Below are 22,517 nucleotides of genomic sequence, written 5' to 3' on the forward strand. Positions count from 1 at the left end.
TGATTCCAATACAATTACTGATTCTGTATTAAATTCCCAATTCCGATTCTTTATAAATCTCTAAATATTTTACTATAAAAATGTTATTTTGTCCCGATTACTGTAAAAACACATCTTAAATGTGCATGTATTTTCGCAAACGTAAAAACACACTTGTGACGAGATGATCTAGAGATTTTAGTCTTACTGGAAGTTTAAATCAATAAATATTCATTATTTTATTATTACTACAATACAAGCAGTGGAAGATGTTTTTATAAAAACAAAATCAAATAAAATAGATAATTAAAGGAATCGGTTTTGGGATCGTAAAATAGACTCATATTTTCACGATTTCAATACCCAAAAAACTCAGATTTTTCCGATTCACAATTCCGATTCCGATTAATCATCCCAACACTAGTTGTTATCTTGAAATGCCAGAAGAAAGTGCCTGGCGCACGTGATAGTCGGCATTGTGTTTTCCGTGATAGAAGCATTGTTTGAATTTTAAAATAAAATATATATAAAATATGTTCGTCGAGGAAAAAAAGAAAGAAAAAATATATGAAATTCTGAGGATGACGTCTATTGTCGAAATATTAATTTTAAACAAATATTTATTTATTTTTATAGTTTTATGTCATAATTTGGCTTATAAATGTATTTTATACATATTTTATTTTAAAATTCAAAAGCCGGAATGCACAACTCTGACTTTGATTTTGCAAACTTTTTTTTACAGGATGAAAGACTCCACTGGTTGGCATCTGATCTGGACCAGTCCTTACATGGAAACCCCTGTTGACCGTGTTGCAATTAACGCTAAAGTGGTCAATGCTAATGCAGACAACACCAAGAAAATGGTAGCTGCTTCATCTGGTAATCTCATTCGTTTGTGGATGGTCAATCAGGATGGTTCCAGTAGAGAAGTCGGTAAGAATCATATGACATCTATTCATGTGTAGACGAAAATGTAATATCAAAAAGTATGACAAAGTGTTTCCATTAAAAAATTAATCATTTTTGTTAAGAACAAACAATAGATTTGGAGAAATGGCCAAACAAATATACAGTCATCGATAATAAACAGTCTTGAGCTGACCCTGAAAAGAAGAAGTGCCTTTGTTTGAGGAGTGGATGGTTAAGCATGGGGTCAGATTAGCTAAAATTGTGTAGTCTGAATTTGTCACTTTTAGACAAAAGCGATTTTCGTTATGGAAAGACTTGATCTGAGTGTCAAGAATATTTTTTAGACTTGAACCATCCTTTTTTCCTTCTCTACTCTTTTCTCCCTCTCTCTCTTTACCCCTTTTTCTCCTCTTTCCACCCTCTCTGCTTTTTTTCTCCATTTTTCCCTCTATACCCATTTCCTCTCTCTTTCCTTTTTTCTTTCTTTCCCTTTCTCTCTCCAACCCCCCCTCTCTCTCTCTCCTTTTCTCTCTTTCTCTTGTGATGTCAGGAAAGGTTGGGTCCAGAACACACAAATGAATAACATTGACACTCTTACTCCATTTATTTGCGGTTTCATATTCAACACGTTTTAGGGACAATGAATCTTGATGTGCTGACTCCTGAATTTCTACTAAAGCTCTGTTAGCTGAGTTGCTTGACATTACCCTGTTGGCATCGCTCTTTCCACAGTGAAGAAAAGAAATGGCTGTTGATGATGAGCCAAGTGCATATGATTTTTGGCATTTCAAGAAAAAAAAAAAAACTAGTTAAAAATGCAATATGAAAAAATAATGATTAAAATTACAATATGATAAAAAGTAGTTAAAAATACAAGATGAAAAAAGATGATTAAAAATACAATACAAAAAAACTGGTTAAAATACAATTTGAAAAAACTAATTAAAAATAAATTATAGAAAAACTAATTAAAAATAAATTATAGAAAAACTAATTAAAAATACAATATGAAAAAAACTAGTAAAAAATACAATATGAAAAAAAAAATTAGTTAAAAATACAATATGATAAAAAACTAATTAAAAATGCAATATGAAAAATACTAGTTAAAAATACAATATGAAAATTGGTTGAAAATAACATATGAAAAAAATAACTAACTAAGAATGCAATATAAAAAACAGGTTAAAAATCCAATATGAAAAAAAAACGGGTTAAAAATAGAATATGAAAAAAATGATTAAAATACAATATGAAAAAAAATATTTCAAATACAATATGGAAAAATAATTGTTAAAAATACAGTATGAAAAAAAAAACAGGTTAAAAATACAATATGAAAAAAAATGGTTAAAAATACAATACGAAAAAACCTGGTTAAAAATACAATATGAAAAAACTAGTTAAAAATACAATATGAAAAAACAGGTTAAAAATACAATATGAAAAAACAGGTTAAAAATACAATATGAAAAAAATAATCATTAAAAATACAATATGAAAAAAACTAGTTAAAATACGATATAAAAAAAACTCAAGGATTGTGAATGTAAATAAATTTTACTTCACTCTCACTTTCTGTAAAAAAAAATCACTAGAATTTGTTATCACATTTTATTGAAATTGTTGTGATGGTGAAACTGAGGTATAAGTGGCCACAATTTGCCTGCACTCACTGCATTGAAACTGCTTATCTGCTGCATTACCACAATGTCATTAATTTTAAACAATTTTAATCAAATTAATATAATAATCAAACAATAACCTAAATTATCAAATTAACTGTAATTCAAAGTAGAAAATAAGCAAAATGACCCTCATACAACAGATGTTTTGAAAAAGGATATTATTTTTTAGCCTGTCTTAAATAGCAAAGTGAAAATTATTTATGGGATTTAAATTTCAATGTGCTATTTAATTTATTTGATTAGGATAATGAATAGGGCTATGACAACAGCATATTGTTTTCCTTGTTTTGATTCTCATGTATATATATATCCATTAATATCGTATATGTTTTTATATAGAGTGATGTAGTTCTCGGTTGATTAATTGTATTTGTGTCGGATATATACTCGAGAGTCAAAACAATGAAAAGAATATGCTGTTGTCATAGCCCTAGTTATGATTAATAAACGATACCATAAAATGATCCGCCAAATAATTAACAGAGAATTAAAGATGTATTGTTTGTATTGCTCATTTTTCTTTGTCCTTTAGTCATCACAGTCCATAAGCGATGTTTCTTTCCATCTAACACTTATTGTTGACTAGTTTTTGAACTTGAAGCTTTTTTTTTTTTTTTTTTTTTTTTCTAGTTCCTACATCAACTGGCTTCATGCTTTGGAGTGATTTCAATAAAAGTAACAAAAAAAAGCAATTAAGCTTCACAAAAAATAATAAATGTGTAAAATTTATTTCATATTGACATGTTTTTTTTAAAATATCTCATTTTCTGTTTTTTTGTTTGTTTGTAGGATTGTTCAATTTGAACGTTTCTGTGGATTCCCTTTTTTTCATTGGGAGTCAGTTGGTGGCCCTCAGCCAGACTGGCAAAGTCGGGGTGTGGCATGCTATGACCCAACATTGGCAGGTACGTACTTGAATTGTAATAGATTCCTTTCCCACCTCATTTTCAATCTTTCACTATTAACAACTAAACAATCTATGCCAGCAAATGCAAATTGTTTCTGCAACATGATATTCTGTCATATATGCACTACTCTCACCTCGGACCACATGTCTACTTGCCATAGTTCGAACACATAGGGCACATGCTCTCCTAAAATACTACCAATAAATCAATCATTAAAATTCACAATCGTTTCTGCAGTCCAATCATATTTGGGTTATAGTCAGTTAACATACTTTCCAACTTCTGGTGAAGAACTACCGGAAACAGTGACAAGGCAAATCAGTTCCTTCATTTTTATTGTTCTTCAGTATTTGTCTTGTGATGGCTCTCATCTTGGGGAGGTTCCATGTTTTGACAAGCTCCTGGGCTTGACTATTACTCCTGATCTGAACATCGGAACACGTACATCAAATCTGTTGCTAAGGTTGCTGAGAAAATGGTGGGATCCTTCTATCGATCCAGTAGATATCTCACTGCTGATGCAATTCTCTACCTATATAAGAGCCAGGTACGTCCAAGGATGGAGTACTGTTGCCACATCTAGGCAGGAGCTGCTAGAAAGACCTAATATATATAAAGACCTAATATTAAAGTCTATTTTGAACTCTGTCAAGGCAGGATTAGCTAATCCTGCCTTGACAGAGTTCAAAATAGACTTCATAACCTAGTGGGGGATGCCCTTTTCTCTTCCCTGCAACCTTTTTCTCACAGAAGAGACATTGCGAGCCGGTCTCGTTATTTTCATGGCAAGTGCTTGTCTGAGCTCTAATCTATGGTCCCCCCTCACCAAACTTACACAAGAAACACTTGTCTAGCTGAAAGCACTATCAATAATTTCCCACACTCTTTATCTGTGCCTAAACCTAAACATAGATTTCATGAACAAAGCTTCTTTCTTAGAACTGCATACCTGTGGAACTCTCTTCCATTTGTCTGCTTTCCGGCTGACTATAATATGGTCGTCTTCAAGTCCAACGTAAACAAGTTCTTAATGAGCTGTTCCCCTTAAGTATTCCAATTTACCAAATATCCACTAACAATTATTATGACATTGTCGCATTGACCACTGTACGCTTATTAACCCTTATCCTCGAGTGGCCTCTGGCCTTGATAAGTGGTGACAAAACCTTTGACCTTTGTAACAAAAAAAAGCGATTTATTGAATTAAAATAGAAAATGTCATTATTGAAAAGTATACAATATAAATTAAATTAAATTATACAGATAAAATAACAAAATTAGTCTTTTTATAGTCATCTGCAAGAATTCGTGTGGTGACGAAGAATCAAAGCCAACTATTTGGGGAATATTATGTATTGTATATGTTTTTTTATGATGTTTAAAATTTTGTTATTTTAATATCAATAATTTTATTTTTTATTTTGATTTCAATAATTTTATTTTTATACCTTTATAAATATATTTATTGTATATATGTGTTATTTTTATCTGTATAATTTTGTTAATTTTTATTTTATACTTTTCAATAATGTTCTTTTCTTATGTTTTATTAAAATAAATTGCCTCACAATAGAAATACTGAAGAACAATAATAGGAACGGATTTGCCTTGTCACTGATTCCGGTAGTGCTCTACCAGAAATTAGGAAATATGTTAGCTGACTATAACCAATATTTGTTACAAATAAACTGAAATCCATGCCTGACTCAGGGTTTGCACAAGCTTGAATTTTAAGCTTTGTCTTGAAAAGGCCTTATTTCTATTATTACGCCTTTAAAATATGGGAAATGTCTTGAAAGAGCCTTGAAAATCGCATTCAGTAAAAATTTGTATTGGAATATTAAAAATAAAACTGAAATAAATACCATTCTAACATTGTTTAAATATTAATTAAAATGCTATTAAAATTGAAAAAGCCTTGAAAAAAGGACATTGAAAATCTGTATGAACCCTGTGACTTATCCACAGAGTTTCATTCATCAATATTCAACAATCGTTTTTAATTAGTCATTCAATGATATGCAGGAAGACTTTAGTGATCATCTCATCAGTAAGTATAATCCTAAATGGAGCATAATTCCTTCAGATTTTTATCTGTGTGCTTATCTCAGAGTTAATTTCTATCAAAACAATTCTCAGCCGATTCTGAGATTGACAAGGCCTTTCACAGCCCAAATGAAAGCAATAACAAAGGGGTGTGTCAGAATTATTGATAATTTTGCATGTCATACACAGGTGTGCTTCTATCCTTTTATGGTTAAGTGATGCCACTTCTGTGCAACTTCATACAATTTTTTTAAAGGTCAAGACCAAAGCGGTTCATATTCCTGGTGGCACAAAACTTGTTGGTGAAGTCATCACTATTTGAAAGAAAAATGAAAAAAGTTAATTCTAATCATTACTTTCATTTCTAGATTCAAGATGTGGTTCCAGTCACAAGTTATGATACAGCTGGAAGTTTTCTTTTACTTGGCTGTAGGAATGGATCCATTTATTATATAGGTATTTTTTTTTCACTTTTTACATTGCTTTTCTTTTGAATATTTTTTTCTATTGCATATCTTTCTTTCTTCTTCATTTCTTTCTTTTTTTCATATTTTTATTTTTTTTTCTGTTTCATTTTTCTTTTTCATTTTTCTTTCCTTTTTTCTTTCTTTTTCATCTTTTTTATTTCTTGTTCTTTTTTTTCATTTTTTCTTTTTTGTTTTCTTCACTTCCATTTTTTCTATCACTTTAAATGTTTTTTTGTCTCTTTCTTTTTTACTTTCGTTTTCATTTTTTCATTCTCTATTTCTTTTTTTTCTTTTTCCTTTTTTCCTTCTATATTTTCTTCCTTTTTTTCTATCCTTTTATTTTTCATTTTCTCTTTTTCTTATTTTAAAACGAAAAAAGTGTATGTAATGCTGTGAAAATAGCAGTCCATTTCATATATATATATTAACATGTATCCAACCGCACCACTTAAAGTCAAACTCTAAATGATATTAAACAAAAATGCAAAACCACCAATGTTGGTGTGCTCCAAGGAGCCATTTTGGGCCCAACCCTCTTCCTGATCTCTATCAATAATCATCCGTCTCGTAATTTGAGATGATTCGTTGACATTTATACAGATGATACTATCTATGGCAGCACTTCAAAGAGCATTGGATACCAAAATCTTCTAAATTTTTGCCCCAGTTTAAATGGATGGCTTTCTCTTTGAGGATGCTCTTTGCCTTGCAATGCTTCTAGGACCGATTTTTAGTCCAGAGTTGAAATAGAAGACTGGATTAGATCATTCTACCACTCAAGAAAGTATCAGAGTGCTGATGCAATCCTCTATCTGTATAACTCAGATATGTCTTAATGTAACAGAGCTGCTGATGCTGGGTTAGCAGCAGCAGTCATATGCAAATCATCAAGCCAGCTGCGCAAAATGACATCACAGCAGAGATAAAAAGCACACACGTGTTCAGAGAAGCATGTGTTTGAGATATGAGAGGGTGTGAAAAAATGTGTTTGAGACACAGGATTCGAGATGTGTTTGAGGTGGTGGTGGCATCACAGAGAGATGAAAAGTCACACTCGGCTGGCAAAGGAAAAATGAACTGTTTAAGTAGTTTAGAAAAAATGCATTGTTGGAAATACTTGATATAAAGGTTTTGTTAAAAAAAGAAAAAGTGCATAGAGTTTTGTTCTTTCTTCTATTTCTTTGCAACAGAGTCTACAACATGTTGGGTCCATTAAAATGTAACGACATTGTTAAAAAAATTGTAGAATGTTACACCAATATGAGGTATTGTTGTCGTATCTTGGGAGTTGCAGCTTTCTTGTCTGGACAGATTACAAAATCGACTTTGCAATCTAGTAAGTCAGGATCTCTTCTAATTCATGTTGACCCTTTTTTTAGAAAAGAAACATTGCTAGTCTTTCTCTGCTCTTTTGTTATTTTTATGGTAAGTGTTATTTTTAGGAGATTTACAATTATTTAATTTAAATTCTTAAACAATTTTTTTTCAGTCTCTTATTTCAATTCTTTGAAGAATATTTCAAGTATTTGATTAAAATTGGTTGGTTTTCAATTCTTTTAATAGATATGCAGAAGTTCCCTCTCCGAATGAAGGACAATGATCTTCTAGTCACAGAACTGTACAAAGATCCTGCCAACGACATGGTAACTGCCCTCAGTGTTTACTTGACACCAAAGACAAGTAAGTTTATTTGCTAAGCAACTGTTAAACATATTTCAACCCTTTTCATTGACCTTACATATGCAACTGAAGAAATGTGCAGGGTGAACTGCCTATCATTATTAACAACAGTATCTATCACATTTGATGTGCTTCATTTTGTAGTAAACTAAAAAAAACTATGACTAACTAGCACATATCTGCTGTTGAGTACTGGCAGCAAGGTTTATTTTCTTTGGAAGTTACGATCATATGCGTTTTCTTAAGTTGAATAGCAGATTTGCAAAATGAGATTTTTGCTTGACCAAATCAAAACACAAGTACATTGGTTTAGAGCTTAAGAGGCCACTACTCTCTGAGAAGCACACAAACCCAAGATGTTCAACTCTGACTAACTCACTCATATTCAAACGGGCTGATTATAATTCCCCTCCCTTGCCCATAGGCTGGAATATATGTACCTATGTTTCTGACCAGAAATCTTAGATTCCAGTGTTTCTCGGTCATCCCCATTCAATCATTCAGAGGTACTACTCAAGAAGATAATCGTTGGTCTTATCCATGAATATCAAAGGCACAATCATCAGGATCTCAGTCATTATTCCTGGCAAAAACTGAAGCTGTCCATAATTACAACAGGGAAACTCTTATCAGAAAAACGTTCTTTTCTTCAATGGAGAAATGGAATTCTGGTTAGCTAAACTCCAGACCAGACATATTCCAATTCTTGTGTTATCTCTCCACTCTTTGTTACTCACCTGCAGAAAGTCTGTGCCCTTCACGTGCATTGCAATTATGCAACTCACTAAACAAGTTTCATAAACCTCAATTGACTGTCAGATCCCTGAGAATCAATCTGACCATGAAACGCCCAGGGGGCCAACTCTAATTGACATTCGTAGCTCATCTGTCAGAACATGTGTTATCAATGAAACCACTCTAAAAGAACCACTTGAGATAATGCCTAACCAACATCGTGGACATAAATGATCTGCTTTTCTCCCACAATTCATTGGTAAGAGTTTGGTATGTTTTGGCGTAGTAGAAGTGGGAGGAGATAATTTTTAGTCAAATGAAGTTTTATAAAAAAAATAACAAATCATCTAAGTTAAATAATAATTTAGCCTAAATGTTTTTTTATGTATGGGTGTACCTAACTACTAGATTTAAGTAAAGTTTCCTTATTCTAATGTGTAGTCTTTACATTTTTAAAATGATAGTTTTTATCATGTGAGTGATGCCATCCATTATATCTTGTATTTTAAGTTATTTTGTTTTATTTGCAAGTAGCAAGGCTACTTGGCGTTGCTTAATGCCATATAAAAAAAGAAAATGAAGTTATGTTTGACTACACTTGCTAAATGATTTTTTTGTTTTAATTATTTTTTACTGTACAATAATTTATATCAGTTTTGTCTACGGAGTGTGACCTCTGCCCCCCCTCCTCTCTTCAACTTTACGTCAATTGTCTCTGGGTATAATTTTATTTGCAGGTTAAGGTTATCCTGAGAAAAACTAAAGGTGGCCCTTTTCAAAATTCACACGAGCTAACTTGATGGTGCTTCTGCATTTACCGAGCTGCAATTTCTACAAAGTTGGCTTGGGCTTGCTCGGTATCTGATGGAAATAACCGAAAAACAAACACTCCTCAATTTTTAACGAACATGTGGTCTGTTTTTAGCTAATACAAATCTATTAAGGCTACTTTTTTATAACTTGAAAAAAATTTTTTTAAATAATTTTGGTCGCACGGGTTACGGTTGGTACATGTTTGTAATTTTATTTATTGTATTTCCATGTTTTTCCTGTTTACCATTATAATTTTCTTGTAGCAGTTTAATGTGTCACAATCATCCGCTTCCAGTTATTTCCGTCAGTGGTCGAGCACACCTGAGAAACTGAAATCCACGGATTGGTAAATGCTGAAGTACCAACTTAATTGCTAGCAACGTAGCGTTCCTAATATGTAACGTCATCTTTTCTTTTTACAAAGGGGTCACCACATATCAAGGCCTGGAGGCCACTCAAGGAGAAGGGTTAATGTGTGTATTGTAGTTGTTGCAATATTTTGGACGAAGAATGGGGTATGATCCCACACAGTCGGACGATTCTATTTATAAACGATGCTGCTAGGAACTGACGAATCGAATTAATTCACGTTCTGCTACCAACCAATCAGAAACCAGAATTGCTTCATAAATATTAAACCTTTTCTGGAGCAATTTCGCATGTTTTTTTTCCGTCTCGACGCAGTAAGAATATTTTGCTCTGTGGAACTGTCTACTGCAAACAAGTCACCTCTCAGGACTTGTGTGTAACAACGAACCATCGGAAACTGTTCTGTCTACTGCAAACCAGTGACCTCTCAAGACTTGTTTAGAACAACGAACCATCGGAAACGTTTCTGAAACTAAACATGGCTTACACTTCTAGAGTAGCCATTGGGGCAGTTGCGTAATAATCGTTTGTAAAAGTAATTTTGTATAATTAGATCATTTACGAGGACAGCTGAACAAGAACTTGTTTACGTTGAACTTGAAGATAGTAATATTGTAGTTAGTTGTAGTATCTGTTTCAATTTGAAATTTTGAATGCGGTACAGAAATAAACTATTGCAAAATATTCTTGTGTCTTTTTAAAATACTTGAGATTGTAATTGAAAAGTTCAAAATGCTCTTTCTGTCAATACGTGACATAATCAGGGTAATGAGGCTAAACCCTGGACAATTGTTCCTGACATTTTGATTTAAAAAATATTTCCTTTTTTTAAAAAAAACAGGTTTAAGTGGAAACTGGATAGAGATTGCTTATGGCACGAGTTCGGGTACCGTGCGTGTTATCGTACAGCATCCAGAAACAGTTGGTCACGGTCCCCAATTATTCCAGACGTTCACAGTCCACCGGAGTCCCATCACCAAGGTTATGCTCTCAGAGAAACACTTGGTCTCAGGTAAGCAAAAGTTTTGGGAAATTATTTGTGAAGGTTTAAAGCGAGGCATTATCGATAACGTATTAAAATATTTTTTTGTTAAAGACGAAAGGAAGTCAGTATGTTCATAGATTTTCTGGTGAGAAGCTTTGAGAATTTGTTTCCTTTCTTTCTCTTTTTCCCTTTCCTCTCTTTCCTCTTTCTCTCTCTCTTCATCCATTCCCCCCTCTCTCTCTCTCTCTCTCTATCCCTTTCTTCACTTTCTTTCTTCCCCTTTTGTCTCCTCTTTTCACCCTTTTGTTTGTTTCTCTTCACTACTTTCGTCTTTTTCTCTTTCTCTCTTTACCCCTTTCCATCTCTTTCCCTCTTCACCCTTTCCGTTTCTCTGTCTCTTTTTCCACCTCTTTCATACTTTCTCTTCATCTTCATCTTTCACACTTTCTCTCTTCATCCTTTTCTTTCTCTTTTGTCTCTTCTTCTGTATCCTCTCCTCCTCTCTATTTACCTCTTTTTTTTTTTTTTTTTACATGGAAGCACCACTTATCAAGGCCCGAAGGCGACTCAGGGATAAGGGTTATTGCGTGTACATTAATCAGTGAGATAGTATTGTAGTAATCATTAGTATTGGGGGTTTTGATAGAGTGTCTTACTTAAGGGGGCGGTTTGTCAGGAGTTTGTTTATGTTGGACTTGAAGACGTCCAAGTTTTCTCTCTTCAACCCTTTCATCTTTCCCTTAGTCCCTTTACGTCTCTCTTTCTTCATCTCTTTTGTCTCTCTCTTCACCCTTAATCTCACCCCGTATAAATTTCATATCCACATGAACAGAATTTTTTAAATAAGTAGCACTTTTATTTTTTCAATTTGTTCATGAACTAAATATAACATTTAAAAAAAAGATGAAATTTCCAAAAGTTTTTAATAGAATTACGTAAAATCTAACTTTCTCATCGTAATAATGCAACATAATGTTTTGCGATTCTTATCCAGTGTGTTCAGAGTACAACCATGTGAGGACGTGGAGTGTGACCCGATTTCGAGGAATGATCTCCACACAGCCTGGTTCGATGCCACTTGCCTCCTTTAAAATTGTCTCCCTTGAAGGAGTGGACGACCAGACGGATTGTTGTTCAAGAGAAAACCATGGAAAATTGCCAGGTAAAGAAAAACAACTTTATGCTAAATTTTAGCCCTTCTGTCCATCCATATGTTTTAAAAAAAAATTTTTTTTTTTTCTTTTGTTTACTTGCCTCCCCACAAGGGCAGATTTATACACAAGGTCGGTTTTTAATTTTGATTAGTAACAAAAATAAAACATGCATCAATCATGAAGGATTCCTCCTGCATTAAGCGAAACAAAATTGAAGTGCATTGTCAGAACAGATACTACACTTTGAGTTATATATTTTTTTATTTACTCTGAAAATTTTACAACAAAACAGTAATAAACAAAAATACTTCACTTTGATATTGGTATCCATGTTACAAGTTAATTATATTCAAATATTACAAGAAAGAATAATTTATAAGAAAGTTGTTTAAACCCTGATTTAATCTATATATCTATAAAAGTGAGAATGCATGTGTGTGTGTGAAAACAACTCTCAACCTATATACTCAACAAATTTTTAATCTACAGACTTGAAATTTGATACATAGAGTATTCAGACGTGTGGAAAACTTTATAATCAGTTTTCATCTGGAAAAGGCTGCTAAAGAGTCAAAATTGAAAAATTGGTACTTGGGGAGGGGGTGGGTCAGCAAATTTTTATCTGTTTGTCAACTGTTTCATGACTGCACATGCACGAATCGTTCATATGATAGTTTCCTTATCTTAAGAATAAATAGTTATGAAAACACTTTTTAAATCGTGGCAAGCTGGCCTAATGGTTATTGTACTTAACTTACTGTCTTTAGATTTTGGTTTTGATCTCAGCTCGAGTATTTTTTTTTTTTCACTTACAAGAAATGAACGGTTTGGAAAAAAAAACAATACTTGCATGCACATGTCACAGTTTCTTTAGTTTTTTTTTTTTTTTTTTTTTAAAGAAATTTAATGTTACATTTATTACCATGCAGCGCTTGGTACATTTTTTTTTTTTTTTTTTTTTTTTTTTTTTACATAGGCGGCACTACTTATCAAGGCCGAGCGGCCACTCAAGGATAAGGGTTAAAGAGTGTACAGTAGTCAAAGGGACAATATAGTAATCGATAGTAATGGAAATTTGGTAAATTTGTTAACTTAAGTGTAACGGCTCATCAGAAACTTGTTCACGTTAGACTTGAAGACAACCATATTATAGATAGCTGGAAAGCAGGAAAATGGAAGACAATTCCACAGGCGTGCAGTTCTATTTGCTAGCATATATATATATATATATATATATTCTTTATTTTATGACTTGTCAGGCCCATTTGGTGAACAGGATGATCAGCAAGTCTTTGTTCAAAAGGTTGTACCAGATTCTGACCAGTTATTCGTCCAGCTTTCTTCTACAGGGCATCGGTAAGTAAAATTTATTTTTGTTCCTTTTTTTGCCTTTTACAAACATGATATATATATATATATATATATATATATATAGTTATAAAACTCAAATGACCTTGTAACAAGTGTTGTAACCCAACATCCAGTTTACGACTTCTGGCTACGCATGTGTACATAAACATAAACCCATAATAGATAGCGTAAATCAAATAAACACAAATCGCTACTTTTGCAGAATTTGACCTGTGCACTGAAATATTAATGTTATTTAGAAATTATTATTTAATATGGGAAGGGTGAGGATGTTTTGCAACTATTCTGTATTACCAGTATATTGTTGCAATTTTCTTACAAATAAATCAACTTTGATCCGTTGACAACATATGGTTTTACTGTGTACGTTTTCAGCGTCCCAATTGGTTTTTTTTTTCGCGTTTAAATTATCTAAATAATTGTTAATACTTTCTGCATTTTTTTTACATCGTTCATTTCCGTATTACGTTTAAATTATTTTAACGCAATTTTCTTACAAATAAATCTACGTTAACCTTTGACAACCATAAGAGCATTTTACAACGTATTGTTTTACTGTGTACGTTTTCAGTGTCCCAATTGTTTTTTTTTTTCACGCTTAAATTAAACGATATATCAAAATTTGAATAGTGCAGATTTACCTATAAGTATGGCAATATGGCAAACCACTTATAATTCAATGGCTGTAAGGTTTTTTTTTTCAAAAATAAACAATTATAAACAGAACGACTCATAGAAATCTATCTATATTCTTTTTTTCATTTTTAATATACTTTCATAGAAATGTTTCTGTTATGTCACAAAAACTATTTTCTTTGCGTCACAAGTCTCACCCTCATACATTAATTCCATAGCTAATATAACATACTGACCCAACGGGTCACAGGTAGTCTATATATATATATATATATATATATATATATATATATATATATATATATGAGACAATAAAAGTGAAAATGAAGTCACAAATACTATATATTGGTATTTATAGACTGATTCATTTATTTAATAAGGGTATACATACATTTAGTTGGGGGATAAAGGGGACTCAAATATATATATATATATATATATATATTTTAATAAAATAGGCTAAGAAATTCCAACGAAAGAAAGATGTATATTTAAATAAGGGAGTAGTCACCAACAATGTGTATTTTTTAACATTATTTCATTATTCCGTGTCTTTGTTTTTCATTGAGAATTATGTTTGGATCATTGTAATAATGTTTTTAAGTCATTGAAATCGTTTTTACGCGCGTTTCAGACACACACACGCACACACCCTACCCCACCCTAAAGGAAAAGAAAAAAACACTAGCAGAAAGAGAGAGTGACTACAACCAGGTCAGCGGCCTGGATAAGCCCAATAAAAGAGTAACAAAAATTGAACATGCCAATGAATAATAAACACTTCCAAGCCTCCACCCCTTGGAAACACTTCAAATGAACTACGAAAATTGCCATTTTTACATCTCCAACACATTTGAAAATAATTTCTGACGAGGACGCTTCACAGAACGTCTGAAACGCGCGTAAAAATGATTTCAATGACTTAAAAACATTATTACAATGATCCAAACGTAATTCTCAATGAAAAACCAAGACACGGAATAATAAAATAATGTTAAAAAATACACATTGTTGGTGACTACTCCCTTATTTAAATATATATATATATATATATTATATATCTTCTCTATATTAATGGATTTAGGATGCCTTTTATATGTATGCTAGTATTTCTCATGTAAACACTACTTTCATAAGATGTTAATGTAGCTTGTTTGAAGGATTGTTTAATGTGTTGATATAGGAAATTTATTGGAGACAGTATAGTGTAGAGATGTAGCGGATAAATACAAAACATAGATGGGGATAAATGTTTCCATTTTATTATATGTTGAGATTTTCTTTTTAATATTTAATCTTATTTATTCATTTTTATTTATAACTAATTTTCAATTGTTTATTTTTAATTTATTTTCTGCAGTCTTATTAAATGGTTGGAGTTTACAATTTTAATTGCTAATGATTGACAACTTAGTAGATGCTTAACAGGATGTAATTATGTTAACGGTTAATTACCTATTAATGTAAACATGTATGTGCATTCACTCACACACGCATGTTCATACACATACATACATACACATATACATATAGGAATTATAAAGCCAAATAACAATGTGTGTTTGTTTTTTCTCCAAAATAAACTATTTATCTTAAGAATGAACAAGCTTTCGGTTCCAACATTTTTTTTTTTTTTTGTTGTAAATTATCTTTCCTGTCGGAGATATAATATCCCTTGTGGATAGTCCATGGAGGTGTTAGACACCATTAAATGTCTTGTGCCACATGTGGCTGCATGTTATGGGTTAATAAGGAAAGTATTGGCATATGAAAAAATTGTTTCCCATTTGAATTATATTATAGAAATTACAAAACCAAATAATGATGATTTTTTTCGGGTTTTTTTTTTCTCCAATTACTTTCTAATTTCTATAATACTGGCCTGGGTGCCCAGTGTTGCCCGGGTGTTTGGAAGTGTGTGTTGAGCAAAAAATAAAAAAAATAAGTGCTTTGGCTTCCATTTGTTTAAAAAAAAAAATATTCCGGTTAAGAAGATTGTTAAAGCAGCAACAATTTTTAAATAATGAATCAAATAATGAAAGGGAGATAAATGTTTGCTGCTTAAAATGTGGTTTACCCCCCTTAGATGTTTTGATTCATTATTGAGCATTTTATTCCAATCTTCATTTTTCTATATCAATCTATATTATATTTCGCTTAGTCTGTCTGTTTGTCTATTCCATTTTTTTCTCGGAAACTACTGGACCAATTTGTCTAAAATTTTGTATAGACCTTTGTTATGATAAGGTGTAGTGAACTCAGTATTATAGTATCCGTTCGATGCCCAGTTAGGGATTAATAGGGATTGGTACTATGCAAAAATGATGCGAAAATGGGGACAAATTTAACTATATTCAACTATTAATTTGGAATAAAGTATTTATTCAAAATCAATGGGCTATAACTTTTGCTCAATTTTAACTGGCTAAAAAGTCTAGTAACTTTTTATTCTTAATCATTAAATCCTTTTTAGGTCCATAAAAATAGTTGTTGATGAGTCCAAAGCATATAGTATCAATGCAGACACATCTCGAGAATCTATTCTGGGTTTGATCTTCATTCCTGATCATTATCAAGGATCTTCCAAATCATATTCTAAGATTATTTATTGATATTCCTGCAGATGACACAACTGTCTATGGCAACACTTTGAATATCATTGGCGCTCAAAATTTTTGTTGTTTCTCTCTATGATCTATAACAATGAGGAAGAGGTGGCTTCTCACTTTTAACACTCTCCTTTCACCACCAATGCTTAGATCATCCTTGTTTTGTAACATAGCGTTGATGTAAATGCATATAAAGTGACACCACCAAGGAAGAAAAAAAGAAAAAGAACGATTGGGAGAGACATGGATAACATTTGAAGGACGCTCGAGATGATCACGTGAGGGATGTCACAGTGGTGAAGAGAGAAGACTACTATGGGTTACAGTTTAAAAAAAAATGAAAATAAATTAAAAAAAAAAAACACTTTTCAAATAAAATTCAATATCTTTGCATCTGGGCCTTTCAAGTCTCCAAAGGTCTTTAATCTTTTTCGGAACTTAACCCTAAGTCCATGTGGTAGTTCTGCTCTCATGATGGCTGGTCAGTAACCCTACCACAAGGATCTCTCGGCTGGTCATCTGATGTTGGACGTTGAGGATGAAGTCTGCTTTCACAGGCAGGTGCATCGCTCTCCTCAGCTACATTGTGAAACATCAATCTGGGGAAGAATTCATTTCACGACCGTAGGCAAACAGTAAAAAATCAATTTTTAGTAACAAATAATTATTCAAAAGTTATCATGTAGGAACATGAACTTAATACCTCTCTAAACTTGAATTCTTGGTGCAGGATTATAATGGTTGAAATTAAGTTTTTCACCTAGGCCGCCAGATGCAAAAACATGTCCAACGAACTCTTCTCACTAACAAACTCCCTCAAACTGGCCAAAAAGCCACTTATTATCTCTGTAACTTCTAATCTATGTCCCCCTTCTATTTGGGGCTTTGTCTGTCTTCCTCTCTCTCTCTCGGTCTGTACCCCTTACCATCATTCATGGAATGGTTTTCCCAGAGGCCACCTGTATATGGTTCAACAAGGTTATCTAGATGGCCGGCTTTCCAAGGGACTTCATGGACAATTACAAATTAAATGGCCACTTGACAGATTTATCTGCTTGACTTGATTTTCTGGTGGTCCCTCAAATAAAACTTAGGTGCCAATTTTCACAGCTTGGAAACATTTTATGATTTGGAACTAGATCCTTCAGCTATCCAACATGGGTGGGGCGAGTCATTTTGATTATCTGTTAAGAAAACAGGTTTCTTCTTTCCATCATAATCACTGTTACATCCAACAATGTGAAATCCCCTCAACTTGTGTCAAAAGGACCACCCAGATGTTGACTGTTTCCTAACCCAGCAAGCAAGACTACCCAACGTTTTCCAGTCCACAATATGGTTACAACTGCACAAAATTTAAATAAATCCTACAATTCTCTCTCTCTCTCTCTCTCTCTCTCTCATATATATATATATATATATATATATATATATATATATATACAAATGACAAACATCTATATTCCCAATTTTATGTTGTTGACCCTCTTACAATTTATTCCTTTAATTATGTTTGTATTGACAATTCTTGACAGATGGCATAATAAAAGATAAAATAAAAAGTAATTGCAAATTCTCATCCAATTTTCGGATTTTGTAATCATGTCCAAATGCATTTTATTTTATTTTTTTATTTTTTGATGGATTGATAGTTGCTATTTCTTCTGATGAGTTAAAAGCAAAATAGATTGATATAATAATTAAATCAATGATTTTGCGCTACGAAACAGTAACTGTCAAGAATTGTAAGTGCCAACGGAATTAAAGGAATAAATTGTAAGATGGTCAACATCATGAAGTTTGGAATATAGACTTTTGTCATTTGTTTGCTATATAATTACATTGAGCTTTATAAATTATGGATTAGTATATAAAAAAAGATAAATATAATTGAAAAAAAAAAATATTTCCACAGATATATACACACATATATATATAAATATATATATATATATATATATATATATATATATACACGTCATCCACATACAGTATTGTTTCATTGCATCACAACTCATCAGTGTGGCTAGACTGTCACGTTTCCCTAAACACTCACCCACCGCTTTTACAGTGCTCGAGCTGCTTCTTTATTTACAAACATATATATATATATATATATATATATATATATATATATATATATATATATATTTACCAGTGGTAAAAAACCGGAATAGAGTGCTCAATGTGTAGCCAGAGCAGTATATAAGGAATTTATTACTGTGAGTCCAGAATGAGTTTACATATTGTTTCAACTAGCGGAAGATCCTCAAAGGGAGGAAAATCCAACTAGCATCGTCAGAATTCATAGATGGACTAAGTTATAAAATCAAATAAGAATGGAAAAATCGTTGATGGAGGGGAGTTAGAAAAGAAGGGGGAGTGGAGGGGAGAGGACGTTGGAATTTAAAGTAGTAGGAGTGTATACGATAAGAGAGGGGTTTATAATTAAATATTAATTTCTTATAAACGTTTCTTTTAGTTTATAACGGTTTAAAATTAAAAGACGCTATTCATATTCATAACGGCATAAGTAACAGTTAATTTAAAGAATCACCATGGCAACAGGTTGGAGAGTTAATGTTAGTGGGCATGGTGTGGTGGGAAGAGGAAGGAACGGGTTGAAAATGGGGTTTAAATTGATTTAGCCGGGCGGGGAGAGATTGAAAGATATTTATTGTTTATATATATATATATATATAAAACTTTATTCCAAAATTCATGATGTTCACCATCTCACAATCCATTCTTTTAATTCAGTTGACATTTACGATTCTTAACAGCATCTGTCTCGTAGCACAAAATCAATCACTAAATTATAATATCAATCAGTGAATCTATTATACTCTTAACTCATCAGAAGAAATAGCAACACTCAATCTGTCAAAAGGAAATAAAGTGTGTTTTGACATGATTAAAATCCGAAAATTGGAAGAGAAGCTGCAAATACCTTTAATATGTTTCCATTACGCCATTTTGAATTAAAAAATTTTTTTTTAATTCAAAATGGTGTAATGGAAACAATTTAAAGGTATTTGCAGCTTCTCTTGCAGTTAAGTGATTGATTTTGCGCTACGAAACAGATACTGTCAAGAATTGTAAATGTCAACTGAATTAAAGGAATAAATTATAAGATGGTCAACATCATGAATTTTGAAATATAGTTTTTTGTCATTTATTCACTATATTGCTCTGTAATTACATTGAGCTTCTTTAATAAGGATTGGGATATATTATAAGAAAATTTATCTGTACAGAAATATATGTATATATATATGTGTATATATATGTTTGTATATATATGTTTATCTATGTCTTTTTTGTCTTTTGGATCTTTTTATTAGAAGACAAAAATAAGTTATGATTTTCTTTATATAAATAATTTATTGTGATTTAGAAAATATGTTTATTTTCATAGGTTTTTCTCCTCAGTAATTGATAAAATACATTCTACCATTTCTTTTTCTTTTTAAGATATTGAATCATTCTTTTCCTTCCATTTTTTTTTTATGCATTGCTCTCCCATTTTTCAGAATATGTGTCATCCGCTCTGTAGATGGCAGCACCATCACTGCCTTCTGTGTGCACGAATGTGAAGGCTCCAATCGTATGGGTTCCCGGCCAAGACGTTACTTATTTACAGGTCATTCCAATGGCAGTATACAGGTATTTATTTGTATAAGTGTTTATAGGTACATTTTCAGTGGATAATAAATGATCACAACATGTTTTTATAAACTTCTGAAGAGAATACATATGCGTTCGATCGTCAGTTAAGTCTGAAATAAAATCCGATAATGTTATAACCATAAAATCTGATGAGGAAGAAAAGCCAACAGATTTAAAGTTAATGTACAACAAGTCCCTGCTAATAAACTCTTATTAAAGAAAGGGGAAGGAATATGATGGAAGAAATAAAAAGTGAGTCATTTTGTCTACCGAAAGATTGCTGCCTTTTACTGATATAAAATTTTACATTACACGTAATAAAGAACGAACAGTATGTCATTTGTGTATGTATATATATTTATAGACATGTTATACTGTAAGGTATTCGGCATGATCACGTTGACACACCGGTTCTTGTTAGATCACCGAAGTTAAGCAACATTGTGTCTGGTCAGTACCAGATGGGTGACCAATTTGGGAATTTCAGGCACTGTATGTCGGAGTACTTAACCTCTCCATATCTTTTCGTCTGTTTTTTTAATCCTTGATTTTAAATTTCTCCTTTTATTTTTTTCCCTCCCATTTCATAAACTCTTTGCACACAAACGTTTTTTTTATTTCATTTATAACTAGCTTTCATGTAATACTGCTTCAATTGATGCCAATGCCAGCAAATTCATAGCTTTGTTATAATATTCATTTGCTGATATCTTTCCTCTGATGAGAAGAACATATTTCTTTGAAACCCCGCGGATTAAGGAAATTTCAATGTATCTTATTTGAGTATTCTGTCGAATAATAAATTCAGTCAAAATATATTTTTACAGTCTTAAATTTGTATTCTTATATAAGAATACAAATTTAAGAAATCAACAAATTTAATTTGAGAACTGCTGACTGTCAACACGACGGTTCTAGGTTCAATCCTTGACTTGGGAGGGGTGCTAGTCTAGCGGCACTGATGAGTTGTGATACAACGAAACAGGACTGTATGTCGATGACTACAAATATATTTTAAGCCCCCCTCTTTGGGTAGACCACTGTCGTAAATAATCTCACCTGCTACTTAATTGGCTGAAAAATGGGAAGCTCTTGTTTGTTTGTTTACAAACAGGCGGTTTGAGCACTGTCAAATTGGTGGACGGATGTTTGTTTAAATAGACATTCGGACAGGTTATTTGCGGGCATCGCTTCCGTGGTCGAGTGGGAGAACTTCCGACTGTCAACACAACGGTTCTAGGTTCAATCCTTGGCTTGGGAGAGGTGCTAGTCTAGTGGCAGTGATGAGTTGTGATACAACGAAACAGGACTGTATGTCGATGACTACAAATATATATATATATATATATATATATATATATATATATATATATATATAATTATATATATATAATTATTACTATAATAATTTTTAAATACCTACAGACACTAGTGTTTCATCCTTTCAGGAATCATCAATGCAGGGTGTCATGATTACTGCCTGTCAAGAGATTCAAACCTGGCTACAAAACCATCTCTGACTCCATTAGCACAGAAACAAACCTACATGGCCAACTTTAACCGCAAAAAATATCATTGAAATTTAAACAATTATTTTTAAATGTTGAGATGTCCATCCATAGTGATTATAATATCATGATCTGTGCATGCAAGCTTAAGTGACCAACTTTGATTTCAACTTTGAAGTACTCAACAATAAGAACCAAGTTCTTAAAGGGGCTGACATTATTATTACTATAATTCATTTTTTTAAATACCTACAGACACTAGTGTTTTGGGAATCATCAGTGCAGGGTGTCACGATTACCGCCTGTTGAGAGATTCAACCCCAGCTCCAAAGCCATCTCTGGCTCCATTAGCAAGGAACAAACCCACACGGTCAACTTTAATTGCAAGAAATATCATTGCAATTTAAACATTTATTTTTAAATGTCAAGATGTCCGTCCAGAGTATATATATATATATATATATATATATATATATATATATATATTATTATATGTTGGTAGAATTTTTATTATTATGTTGGTAGAATTTTTCAGTAACTCATAACAACAACACAATATGTCATTCCAAAGAGTGCTCAATGCCTGAAACAGAGCAATATATTGATTGTTGGAGAGCTATTGGCTACACATTAGCAAACGTGTTTCAATGATCCCCTAGCAGGGAAAATCTAACTCATCAGGCCAAAAACCATCCACGAAACTTTCAATAAAGACCATCCCTTTATATTAAAGTCAACTTTACAGGGTTGGACCATTCTAAAAAGAAAGAGGGGTACTAACAACCTATATCAAAACAAATATAACCTATTCACAAAATAATGTTAGGTTTTTCAAGGTATAATTCTGAAGCAGATTTATTATAAGTTTGCATTAAATTTTCTAGCTCCAACCATTATAATTATAATTGTTTTTCGTTTGTTTTGTTAATACGGATTTTTAGAACTATTACTCCAATATCAGAGTAATTCATAAATTTAACTTAAAAGA

At 32.2% G+C, this 22,517-nt stretch overlaps 1 protein-coding gene across 1 annotated transcript in view; it reads left to right on the top strand.

Moving 5' to 3' along the window:
* Positions 1 to 22,517, top strand: part of LOC145256220 (BTB/POZ domain-containing protein KCTD3-like) — a 78,946-nt gene that overhangs the window by 49,707 nt on the left and 6,722 nt on the right. The window contains exons 11-18 of the mRNA XM_080114840.1: positions 725 to 915; positions 3,369 to 3,484; positions 5,902 to 5,989; positions 7,564 to 7,680; positions 10,439 to 10,609; positions 11,577 to 11,744; positions 12,996 to 13,092; positions 19,886 to 20,018. Of these exons, the coding sequence (XP_079970966.1) occupies positions 725 to 915; positions 3,369 to 3,484; positions 5,902 to 5,989; positions 7,564 to 7,680; positions 10,439 to 10,609; positions 11,577 to 11,744; positions 12,996 to 13,092; positions 19,886 to 20,018 (1,081 nt within the window). The remainder of the gene's footprint in view (positions 1 to 724; positions 916 to 3,368; positions 3,485 to 5,901; positions 5,990 to 7,563; positions 7,681 to 10,438; positions 10,610 to 11,576; positions 11,745 to 12,995; positions 13,093 to 19,885; positions 20,019 to 22,517) is intronic.

The sequence above is a fragment of the Euprymna scolopes genome, chromosome 32 (genome assembly GCF_053919585.1).
Source record: "Euprymna scolopes isolate OS-2025 chromosome 32, ASM5391958v1, whole genome shotgun sequence".
Lineage (NCBI taxonomy): Eukaryota > Metazoa > Mollusca > Cephalopoda > Sepiida > Sepiolidae > Euprymna > Euprymna scolopes.